A 12,823-nucleotide genomic window follows, 5' to 3' on the forward strand; every position below is an offset into this window, starting at 1 on the left:
CTTTTATGACTCTGCTTTCAAATCTGTATGAAGTCTTGAGCAAAACAGAGGAAGAGAATATACATAGATTCAGCTAATTAAGGGCAACTAAATAAAATGTTAATGAACAAAAATTTAGAGGGTAGAACAACATTGTGCTTCTAATGCCATTTAAATCACTATTCACTGATAAAAACTTACATGGGATTTAAAAATGTATTAAGGTTTGGAAGTGACCCTTTTTTAAGGTATAAAATATTTATTATAAAAATAAGATGTTGCTGTATTCAAAATAAAGAATGAGAAGAATTTTGTTTTGCTTAACTCATTTGTTAAGCATGTCTTAAACAACCTCCTGATTAAAGTCATATATAGTCAACTCTCAATAAATCAAAGTTTAAAGGGACTGGCTAAAACATTCGAGTTATTGGTAGTTCCAAGTTATGGGAACTTTCCACAAAAATCTCAAGAGTTCGGTTCCCAATGTAAACTTCAAGATAAAGAAATGTTTGAGTTATAAGTTTTGAGTTATCGAGATTCGACTTTATTTAATTTATTAATTTGCAAGTTGAGTATTCTTTATTTAATTTATTAATTTGCAAGTTGAGTATTTGTCTTTCTCTTTTACAGACGTTTCCCTGATGACCATTCAGCTATCCATAAACATTTATGTTTCTGCCTCGTGCTGACAGAAATCATTTACATGTGTGGAGTAGATAAAACAGGTCTTCCATGTGCTCTATTAGCTGGTGCTTTACACTTCTGTCTTCAAGCAGTATTTTCATGGTTCTTTCTGTATGCTTTTCAACTATATTTACACCTTGTTGAGCCAGCTTACACTAGCAGAGTTCTTGGCTATTCCCTAATTTCATATATTACACCAATTTTAATTGTTGGTGCAACAGCATTAATTGATCCACAAAGCTATGGAACACAAAAATATTGCTTTTTAGGATTTGATAATTATAAAATCTTTGGTTTTGTTGGACCTGCTGCTATGTGTATAGTGGTAAGTATGAAACTATAACTCTAATCCTGTTATTTGTATTGAAAATTAATTAGAATATGTATTAACCGTTTTCCTTTAATGATAGGGATCACTTATTTTCTTGGTACTTACAATACGCAAAGTGAGCAGTCCACCTTCTTCCGAAAATCAAGAAATTAAGTTCCATACAATAGGGTACGTAACAATGTTGATGATTTTATTATGGAAATAAATAAACATTGGATATTTATTTAAAATTATATGTATATTTATATATATATATATTATCTTAGTTATGTTTAGTTAGTTCATGGTTTTGAAAATTTATTTTTGAACAAACACAAAATAAACATCATATAAATAAGAGTAAAAATGATGTTGAATTTTGATTGCAACACATATTTATCTACAAAAATCGAAAAATAGAAATGTTTGAAGAAACTGTTAGATACCCAGCAAACTTCAATGAAATGTTAAAATTTGAAGTTACCTTACTCATTAGAAAAAAAAAAAAAACGCTTTATAGATGAAAATCAGGTGTGGCAACCATGGTAGATTGTTCATGTTTGGAGATCCTTGACAAACTAAAGTACTTTTTTTCATTAAGGGAGGTACACCTTCAATGGATGGACTCACATTGGTATTCACGGAAACAAAACAATGGGTACTTTGGCAGAAGGAGCTAGTGAGCCATTTGGCACCGCTGATTCCACTGACTTATCTGGAATCATTTTTGAAGGGAAAAAAATCTAAAAAGTACCACTTAGACCACTCTACCTGTTCACTACTGGTATCAGGAAAGACGCCCTGCCCTGGTGGTGCACTTTCTCTTCTATGTAGTAGGCAAGAGCAAAAAATCATTTAAGGAAAAATCAGTGGCCACCATAGATCTCTCGCGTATTCCAGGAGCAATAAAACCTTCCCAACATGTACCAAGCATCATAGGTGGCTCATATGTGGGAGGGGGGATGCGAGTTATAAACTAACGATAGATTGGGAAATGAATTTGTACTGGGTGAATGGATTCATTTCATGAAAGTAAAAGTTAAATGTTTTTACAATTCCAAATAGTGAGGCTTTTCATGTGTTGTTATTTCATAAGTATTGAAATGATATTTAAAATAATTCTTAGAGGGAAGTCTACACTGGCCATCTGTCCCGATTTTTGGGACCATATAGGGTTGAGGGAGAAGGGCACATTTTTTAACTGAGGGTACCTTTGAACACTATAAATATTTTATTTAAAAAAAAGTGTCATATTTCTAATATAAACTGCAGCACTTTACTGCAACAAAATAAGCAATGTTTTACTATTTTACATGTGTAGTATTATCTAATGAAGTTTTGATTTTTTTTTCTTTCTTGAATCCAAACTTAAGAAAAGGAATTTTCACAACAGTTTTTACAGAAGGTGATTTAAAACCTGCTTCTGTAACCATTGCTTGGAATTTTTTGTTTTCCATAGCATAATTTGTAATTCTAGGAAATGTGCAGTTTTTGATTAAATTTGATCTAATTACATTTTTTGCTTTATTGTTCAAAAATATCCTATATGCGGCAGGTTTGAACAGAAATATTTTAAAATTTTAAAGCTTTACATAATATTTAACTATAAAATATTTCATTTTGTGGGCAATGAATGATGAAGAAATACAATATTTTAATCACGAAAAGTGAAAGCAATAATGATTGTGATATGAATTAGAAATACAATGCTTTTTGTAAAACAATGTTCATAGGTGCCCTTCTTTTCACCTACCAAATCTTGTAAGAAGTTATTTGATCAATAATGATGTCAAAACCAATATCGCCATTTTTTTAACAAAAAAAAAAAAAAAACAGCTTTAGGAGCACCACTTTTTAGCTTGGCCCATGGGTTTCAAATTCATAACCTTTGTATTATTAGCACGACACTCTAATCAACAGAGCTAATGTGTCTCCATTTTTGGTATGTTATGCATTGAAGCAATGCATAATAAATAATAGAATAAATATTTTTTTTTTTTTTTGACAAGACAATGAAATGTGAATTGTGTCTATTTTTGACCGACAACAGTGAGAAACTTTTCAAAGTAACGCCTTACTTATGAAATTTGATACAGTATTGAGGAAGTTATGGTATTCCCACAAAAAAACAACTTTGAGAAATAATATGTATGATTTTTATGCCTTTTTTTTAAGTCATGAGAAACTATTTTTATTGCAGTAAGTTACTAAGCTATTTTATCAAGTTATGAACTAGATCTTAATAACATGAACTTTTTAATTTTAGGGTTCGATGCCGTGATGCCTGGTTTGTAGTGATAGCAAGTGCAAGTTGTTGGGCATTTTTACTTTTATACTTGCAACAGGAGACAGCTATTATATCATATTTATTTGCCACTCTTAACTGCATACAAGGGCTAACTGTTTTCATTTTCATTGGATTAAATGATACTGAGGTAAATATTTTTCCTAAGGGAAAAAAAAGAATGAAATCTTGCTGTACATAAAAATAAAATAAAGTTAGCTAAAATATTAATGTTTTCTTTTTTTTAATTTTTAGGTTCAACAAGCTTATAACAAATGGAAATTAAGAGATTCATGCATTCAACCAAAAAACACTACTGCTCAATTTCCTCTTCCATCAGCAACAAGCCAACATAGTGTAGAAGCGGCATATTTGCAGCCCTCTACAACTGTTTCGTCACTTTCAACAGGCAAGACAGAAAATAAGAGATTTTTGACCTTTTTGTTTTGTAATGCTCAAATACTTATTATATTTATATCCTGTGCATATATTATATTATGTGTTTGTATATTATATTATGTAGAGTATATGCTTAAGTAGAAGTTTATACTATTTCATAAAAACATATTTGAATCTTTTCTTTAAAATATTTTACTTAATGAAGCATTTAAATTTTTGTCATAAGTTGGTTCTTTTGTTCTGCATTTGCTTTTAAAATAAAATATTTTGTTAGATAACTTTTTATAACATAAAATTTGCTAATTTTAGAAAATTACTGTAATGATGCACATTAAGTTCTAATGTATATTAGAAATTTTAGTTTAAAATTTTATGGCAATAAATATGTTTAATAATGTGCTTTTATTTTGGAAACAGACTTAACTGTAATTTTTATGAGACCTTACTTATCAACTAAAGGTTTGTTAAGTACTTTTTTTTAAAACCCTACAAAATGGTGATAATTTTACAAATGGCAGTGCCATGACTGAAAGTTAATTATGTTGCAAAAAATAGGAAAAAGACATATTGGTTGCAAATCTACAAGAAAAGTATCTTGTAGCCTTAAGGAGTATACCATGTAATTCAAGCAGTAGGGGAAAGAAAAGAAGGGGGGGGGGGGTGTTTGCTTGAGGCAAGCAAGAAACATACTTTTACTAAGCTATATTGTCAAATTATGAGCTAGATTTTAATGACATGAACTTTTTAATTTTAGAGGTTGATGCCTTGATGCTTGGTTTCTAGTGATATCAAGCATTTTTGTAGGTTTTCAGAAACCGGAAAGAAAAAAGGGAAATAGTTGAACTGCCAAAGATATTGTTAAGAAATAAAACTCTTATAAAGATAAAATCAATATAAACACGTCTTACAACTGTTTCAACGTTTTTAGGTCTGTAAAGTAGTTTTTTTTTAAATAAAAATATAGTATATATGCAATATATTAATGATAGATAACGTAAGTCGATATCAATTAACATGGAATATTTTTACAATTTATCTGGAAAACCAGTAAAAGTCAGGGATAAAAATAAAAGTTTAATTATAAATTATATGTTTCAGTGACTACCCCAGAGCTGGAATTTCAGCTGGGTACTTTCCATCATTCCGATCTCTGCCATGCTACCAGGTTAGTATGAATTTTTTTTTAAGTAAATGTTGACCAACATATTTATACTAAATATTCATTTAACCACTGTTCCTCATTGGGCGTAATATTCAGCCAAGCTAAATATTCGTTATATAGTTTAGCTGAATTGCCTGCTGAGTATTGATAAAGTACTAGGTCAAATTCAATACCATACATGCAATACAATAGAAATGAAGAAATCAGAACATTTGAAGGGGTTTTAGGGGCTATTGAACTTCTATTAGGTATTGAACAGAGTATATTACTCTACTAGAGGCCTGTCCATACCTAGTTCAGGTTAGAAACATTACCTATCTTAAATAAATATTAAAGATAATTTTTAATTTGAAAATAAATAGTAAGCAAATATTTTTGTTTCGTTTTTATGAGATTTGAAACAAATTGATTTACCTTATTTCTCCTGATCAAGAGAGACCAACATATAATTCCCACTGAACAATACAATCTTCCCATAAGTAACGTAGCACTACATATCGTATAGTTGTACGTTTGATGATGGTGAGGGCATGAGAAATTTTCATTGGATATTGTAATCACTTAAATTGGAAAAGGAAATATACAGGGACCATGGGGATGCGCAAGGATTGTGAGGCAACTGATCTGCTGCCGGTGCTGTAAGAATAATACTATCATATTATTCCGTAGTGAATTTAATTGGGGTTAAATTCCATTGAATAGATTTAGGCAAATTAAGTTGCCTCGTAAAATTATTCGGATATCGCTTTTAATTTCAAAATCATGGAGAGAAGTCCTGAGCAGTGCCCTATTGAAGAAGTTATCCCAATTTCCCATTTTTCCTTGTTAAACATACATAGTCTTTCTGGAGAAGATATTCAAAGTAATTTAAATGTGGAGTGGTCAGTTTTTATATCTCCAAGTAAAGTTCCGACAGTTCCATAGAAAAAACATCACAAAATAATGTTTATTGATTTTTGGGTAGTGTTGAATTTATTAATTTTTCCCATTCCCACCAGGTGGGCCTGATTAACATTAATTTCTATTCCTGGTTTTCATGTACCAATCATGTTTAAATAGAACTTTTTTGTTGATTCTCTGCGGCAATGGCAAACAAAAGTGCCCTATTGAGTGTCTGCTTCATTCAGAAATTTTGCCTTTAATTTTTATATCGCTTGACATTGAATGAAAAACATAGTATTTCTGCTGACAATCTCCCTGCAATATGTTGTCGTTTTTAAATGTTTGCCATAAAGCAATAGGGTCTTAACGTTGACTTAAAAGTTGAAATAGTTGTAAACATATATCTGAGTTTAGGAGCTGAGTCAGAAAGTTACATGCATCAACTAAGCTTAGTTTTCAAGATTTGTCGTTGTCTATAAGACAGAGTTCTTTATATGCTGCTTGATAGGTTGGCAGGATCTTTAACTGTTGAATGACTTTGGAAATATGTAGGACCACGAAAATGTTCCAAACGAACTGATAAAACTCAGATTAGCTATTAGGATGAATATTGTACACTAAGAGGTCTTTCTCAACCCCAGGATGCCTTTTAACCTCTTGTACTCGTTTTTCTTCGGAAAAACTTGCTTTTTTCATATGCCTCCATTTTTTTTTTTTGGCAATTTCTTTTTGAAGGGATATTTGTGAGCTATATTTTTATTTTTTCCTCATTTTTGTCAAATTCTTTCCTATCCAATTTTTTTTTTGTTTGTTGTTGTTTTAACTCTTAACTTTGAAAGTATAGTTATTGTATGCAATTATTCTTTCAGTAGAGAATTTTCTAAACTAAATGTATTTAATTGAATTCATTAGCAGATGTTTCTCATTTCGATTTTAGTATGAATCAAAAGCTTCAAAGGAAAGACTGAAATGCATGCAAAATTACAACTTTTAGAAACACTGACAATTATTGCCTATCTAACAATACTTGAATAAAAAAATCTAATTTGCCCGAAACAAATCTCGGTTATTTCATTTAATTAAATTATGAAGCATAAACATTCTGTAAGTCTAAATAGTTTTCAATGTCCTATGCTAATAGAATGCTATATAACTAATCTTCCGCAGTCTCAAATACATGTAAAGCTTTTGACGATTTTTATGCTGTTATATTTTTTTCTCTCATGTGTTCCAATTTCTCAACATTCAGTTCAAAAAGAACCTTTGACCATTCTGTCAGTGTGGATGCGGGGCAATCTGAATTCGTTTTTACATATGTAAGAACAAAACAATTCAAAACAGAAACTGTTAGTGAAGACAAACTATTGGTTTAAAAAAAAGTATGAATACATATATGCATTAATTGTTGCCTGTGTTACTCAGTAAGAATGCACCTTCCATATCGTGAAAGAATTTTTCGAATAGTTGCAGTAGTTCCGAAGATTACCTCAAACATATAAACATACAAAAATCCGCTCTCTTTATAATATTAGTATAGATAACTTTCGTAAAATTTGAAATTAATGAAGTCTATAACTTTTGCATACAACTTTTTATACTGTTTTTAAACTGTATTATTTTCAAATAATTTCAATGCTTCTTATAACTCAGGGGCAGTGCCAGAGGAATGGAAGCTCGCTGTTGACTAGTTTGCAGTATGGTTTCAGGAAAGGTAAATCGTGTGCTACTAGTTTATTGCATTTCTACGACAAGGTTACCTCAGCTTTAGATAACAAAAAGTGTGTGGATGTTGTTCATATTGATTTTCAAAAAGCTTTCGATAAGGTACCACAAGTTGCTCTTCTCAGCAAACTAGCTGATAAAGGAATAGGAGGAAAAACTTTACTTTGGGTTAGAAATTGGTTGACTGGAAGAAAATAAAGAGTAGTTGTGAAGGGAAATCATTCTAAACGGAGTGATGTTTTAAGCGGGTTCCTCAGGGATCAGTTTTAGGGCCTCTTTTGTTTATTATTTTTAATAATGACATCAATGAAAATATTTCTGGAAGCATGAATTGTTTTGCTGATGATGTAAAAGTTATGGGGATTTTGAAAATGAAGAAAAAGCAAAACAGCTTCAAGAGGATTTAGATCATATTACGAAGTGGGTGGATAGGTGGGGTATGGCAATTAATGTGGGGGAAATGTCAAGTACTACACTTAGGTCATGGAAATAAGCGTACAAGGTATCATTTCCTGGGTTTAATCATTAGTCAGGCAGAAAATGTTATTGATCTGGGTATCTTATTAAATCAAGGAATTCAAGTTTAGTCAACAGTGCAACATTGCAAGTAACAAAGCTAACAGAATGCTTGGGTTTATCAATAGATTTATTTCAAACAAATCTAAGAAGGTTATGTCTTCATATAGGAGTTTAGTAAGATCTCATTTGGTGTATGCTGTTCAGTTTTTGTCGCCTTATATGAGGAAAGATATTTCTGTATTGAAATTGGTTCAAAGAAGGGTAACTAAACTAGTAAGAGGACTTTCAGATTTAGATTATACCTGACTTAATAGGCGTAATATACCAGACTTAACAGCCTGGAGCAAAAAGAGTCAGAGGGGACATGATTCAGTTTTTTAAATTTATCAAAATGAAAGATTTTATTGGATTAAATTTTTGCACGGAAAGCAGGACGAGGGGTCATTGTTTTAAGCTATTCAAATCTCAGGCTAACCTGGAAATTAGGTAAAACTACTACTTTAGTAGGGTCGTGGGCACTTGGAACAGCTTACCGGAAAAGGCAGTAATGAGCAAGGGGTTGGATAGCTTTAAGAGGGCCATTGATCTTCATTGAGGACTAATAAATTGACTAGGACCAGCCTAGCAGGGCTCAGAGCCTCTGGCTGGTCGTCACATTTGTATTTCAAATATGCTGTATTATGCATTTTTGGTAGTCTAATGATGTATAGGGAATTAAAAAGAAAGATTTCTCAATTATATTCTTCTTTTTAAATCCATCTTGCAAACTTAAAAGTTCCCAATGCACACTATAATACTGCTTTCCAAACATGCCTTCTAGATTTTAACTTACAAAAGCTCAATTACTGTCAAGAATTTCAAGAATGATCTTTTAATATGTTGCTACATTTAACATACATGAATACCAGATACTTGGTATAAGACTTATTTTTTAAACTTTAAAATGATATTTTAATTAAAGACATTCATATGTAGCATAGGCGGGGGGAACTGTTGGCCAACAGTGGCGCCCCGCGAAAAGCATTGGAAAAGAGTGAGTTGGCAATGCAACAATGACCTAGCCATTTCTGTGCACCTTTGGGGCAACCCTGGATATTTTAAAAGAAATTTCAACTATTTCTGAAGTTTGTTGGGCTAACCAAAAAAATAATTTTGTTGGTCTAGGGAGAGGAAATCAGCTGCCTTTTTCAAGTTTTTCTTTTTTTACTGTACAAGTATAAATATTTAAATTTTCAAATGTTTTTATGGCTCTTTGTAATATGTTACAGCTAAATTTTGAATTTTATTAACAGTAAAAATAAAAATTAATGTTTTCCGAATAATTTTCCTTTTTTTTTTACCACCCTAGCAATAAAATTTCTATTTATTGGGGTCAATAGTTTTTTTTTTCAAACGTATTTTTAAGTTTTGTTCAGATGTCTTATGAGGAACATTAAAACACATTTCATTTGTTTGAACCAATAGTTTGTTTGCTAAAAAAAATATCAAAGTTTTCCCATTTTTGGTACATGCTTTTTTAAAATTTCTTCTCAACTTGTGAACTTTTTCAGAATAAAATTTTATTGAAAGATCCGTAATTATGCATTCTTTATATAATATAGTTAAAAATTAATTCTATTAATACTATTAGTAATCAGAACAAAAGTTTTGGTCATGCGTATGACAATAAACAACAAAACTGTTGGTTTTGTTAATATAAGGGAGCCTAGGGATACATGATACCTCATCCAAAAAGGTATCAAAATCATTAAGTAGAGCTTTGAAACCTGTCAACAATGTTAAAGTTATACTTGTACATAAAAACTGGCAACACTTTTTCAGCCATTTCTTTTTATCTCAAGAAATGATTGTCAAGGGGAACTTTTTTTAAGGAAAGCATTCTGAAGTTTACATTATCTGTTATATACAACTTAAAAAATATATTTTTAGTAAACTGCCACCGATTGTTAATAATAGAACGAGTATGTGTGTAAAAATCTAACATTGGGGACACTTGATTCCTTTGTTTCACGGATACATGATCCCAGGGATCAAGAAAACCTAAAACAACGTAACCACAACGGAAACAATATATCTGTAGTTTACTTAGTTGACTTTAATTTTAAACATTCTAAACCATGTTAACATAATAAAATTTATCATAATATAAGTGATAGATATAAAGAATCACTGCAGTAAATCTGCTAAATAATTAAAATATCAGTTTGCACTTCTAACTTATTTCAGGTTTTTTATTTTCACATAACACCCCTCAAACATATGAACATAAACTAACTCTATTGATGAATTATGCTCTGATCAGCCAAATGAACTTGAACAAAATGAAATTGATTATCCTTGTTTGAATTAAAAAAAAAAATTGCTACAGTTAGATTTACAGCGAAAAAGAAAGTTGCTCATTATGTAAATTAAATAGAATGCAAAGTTGGATTTCCGGAGTTTGAAATAACTTTTTTAAAACTAAAAAGTAATATGCTTAATCAATCTAATGTTCCTAAAAAAATTGACAAAAGTGTAGCAGATAAGAATGAATGTGTTCAGATGCCACATCCAGTTAGGTTGAGTGGAACTTTAAGAACTACAACATCTGTAATGTTTCCAATTGACTTTTAAAATCTGTCTTATCTTTCAATTTTCCAGATCCCCTATTTATGACAATCGTGAACGCCTGGTGGCATGAAATCCGTCCTCCTCGCTAGTCGAACATTTCCAAGTGACTCTGTACATATTCATCTTCATGTCGTGGTTTAATGTTTTTACTATTTGCTCTGTGATAACTTAACCACCTTGCGGTTCTGGACGAGATATCTCGTCCAATTAACTTGTAACTCTTGGACTGCCCAACCAAAGGGTGGTTAAATGAAAACTGTTCATGCTTGTGTTTCTTTTCTATGATTTGTATGGATTAAATAAAATATTTAAAAGGAAATTTGTCACATTTTTATTTTCTTTCTGATTTAAAATGATACACTGAGAGATTGTTAATAATTTTACATATTGTTGCCTCAGAGCAACACTAAGACATCTAACCCCAGGAATAACACTAAGATATCCTACTGTTGCTCTGAGACGACGATATGTAATAAAAAGATGGTTACTTTTCTGAGATATTAAAACATAAGGTCCAAGTACTAGTTATTTCAATCAACTTTCACATCATTGAAAAGCAATTGAAAATTACAATTAAACTATGCATGTAGGATTTGAAAATAACAGTTTTTTGGAGTACTTACATTTATGTACACTAGTAAATAATAAGCTTACACTAGCAAAGCAGAACCAATATTTTGTGGAAGTTCAAAACAATAATCCACAGTGAAATGTTCATATCATATTAATAAATTAGTCTTCAATCTAGATTTAGCAGATAAGAGAATTACTTATAAAACAGTAAAACTATTTTATAAAAAAAAACACATCAAAGTTTAGGATGAAAAAAAAAAGATTTTCTCTGGTAATCAACTTTTTACTTTAAAATTTTTCTAACATTTCACAATCATGTCTGAGTCGTTTTTAATTATGCAACTTGTAAATTGCTTTAATTTTAGTATTAATTCTTCAAATAATGAAAATGTTTACATAAGTATTTTGTATAATGAACTTCAAACAAAGATGTAAAAAAAAAAACACCAAACGATGCTGCCAAACTGATGTGTGAACATGAACTCTTAATATACAATGAACTAATTTACAGGTTTCGTCGATGACTCAGAATAGCTCTCCAAATACGTAATTCCATTCCTCTCCTAAAAAGTTTAGGTTGAAATTAGAAAAGTGAAAATGACTCATATTGAAGCTTAGAAATTAGTATCAATCATGTATAATCTAAGAAAAGGTTTCAATTTAGAGCAGTAGTTCTGAATTTAACTAAAAAAAAAAAGTACATCCAAAGAATGTACAACTAAATAAGATAGTTATACACCTATATTACAGTAATGACTTACTGCTTCATAATTGCAATTTCTTAAATTATTTTACAACTACAATTACTCAAATTCAGAAGAACACTTTTAAAATGTAATAATATAAAAATCTGATTTTGATCATAAAAGCAGGGATGCAACTAGGTCATTTTCCAACTGAGGCAAGACCAGACTTTGGCGCCCCCACACCCCTCCAACCAATAAAAGACATTCCTCAACAAACTTAACATTAGCACCACATGTTAACTTCAATCTCCTTCCCCTCATTCAACTGAGACAGTAAATGCTTCAGTTTGAAAGTAGTGAAACAGTAATTATCCAAATCAGTTGTGATTGGATCCTGTTTGGATAGTCAAAAATTCAGAGAATTGGATTCTCTCCGAATTAAGGTTTTTTTTTTTTTTAAATATGGTATGTATGTTTAAAATTGGAAGAGTAAAATCTTTTTTAAAGAAAAATAGCTTTTAGTTAATTAAATGAAAAGTCAATATATATATATTTACATATATATATATATATATAATACATACATACATATATATACATATATATTAAGTGTATTTACAAGTGAAGCCATTAGTTACCTTAGAAGTGAATAGAACTATGAGACTCATAATCACACGATAATGTTCGCACTGCGCCAACACCTAGTTTTGTAGTCCAGTCTTTTAAAAAAATCAGGCATTTTTTTTCCTGAAATTTTGAAAGCAATTTGCGTAGTCGGAGTTCAAATTATTGGAGTTCTATGGTACATATAATTTAATTTACAATAGTTTTACTTTTTTATGGTACTATGGTAATAAATATTAACACAAGTGAAGCTTATTGAATACATCCTTTTTTTTGCTCTTATTTTCCCAATTCCAAATGTGAAAAGATGTGTTAAAAAATATCGAAATTTTATGATGTGGAATTAAAATGAATATATTTATTTGCTTTGGAGCAGAATAGAAAACTAA

The 12,823-nt window shown here is 30.5% G+C and overlaps 2 protein-coding genes across 5 annotated transcripts in view; one reads left to right on the plus strand and one right to left on the minus strand.

Moving 5' to 3' along the window:
* Nucleotides 1-11,355, plus strand: part of LOC129231459 (latrophilin Cirl-like) — a 384,954-nt gene extending 373,599 nt beyond the window's left edge. The window contains exons 18-23 of the mRNA XM_054865781.1: nt 610-988; nt 1,074-1,162; nt 3,240-3,408; nt 3,513-3,666; nt 4,755-4,821; nt 10,582-11,355. Of these exons, the coding sequence (XP_054721756.1) occupies nt 610-988; nt 1,074-1,162; nt 3,240-3,408; nt 3,513-3,666; nt 4,755-4,821; nt 10,582-10,621 (898 nt within the window). The 3' untranslated portion in view covers nt 10,622-11,355. The remainder of the gene's footprint in view (nt 1-609; nt 989-1,073; nt 1,163-3,239; nt 3,409-3,512; nt 3,667-4,754; nt 4,822-10,581) is intronic.
* LOC129231457 (mitogen-activated protein kinase kinase kinase 15-like) overlaps nt 10,866-12,823 on the minus strand; it is a 132,480-nt gene continuing 130,522 nt past the window's right edge. For all 4 annotated transcript variants that reach the window (XM_054865780.1, XM_054865779.1, XM_054865778.1 and 1 more), the window contains one exon: nt 10,866-11,687. In XM_054865780.1, coding sequence (XP_054721755.1) covers nt 11,630-11,687 — 58 coding nt within the window. In that variant the 3' untranslated portion in view covers nt 10,866-11,629. The remainder of the gene's footprint in view (nt 11,688-12,823) is intronic.

The sequence above is a fragment of the Uloborus diversus genome, chromosome 10 (assembly GCF_026930045.1).
Source record: "Uloborus diversus isolate 005 chromosome 10, Udiv.v.3.1, whole genome shotgun sequence".
NCBI lineage: Eukaryota > Metazoa > Arthropoda > Arachnida > Araneae > Uloboridae > Uloborus > Uloborus diversus.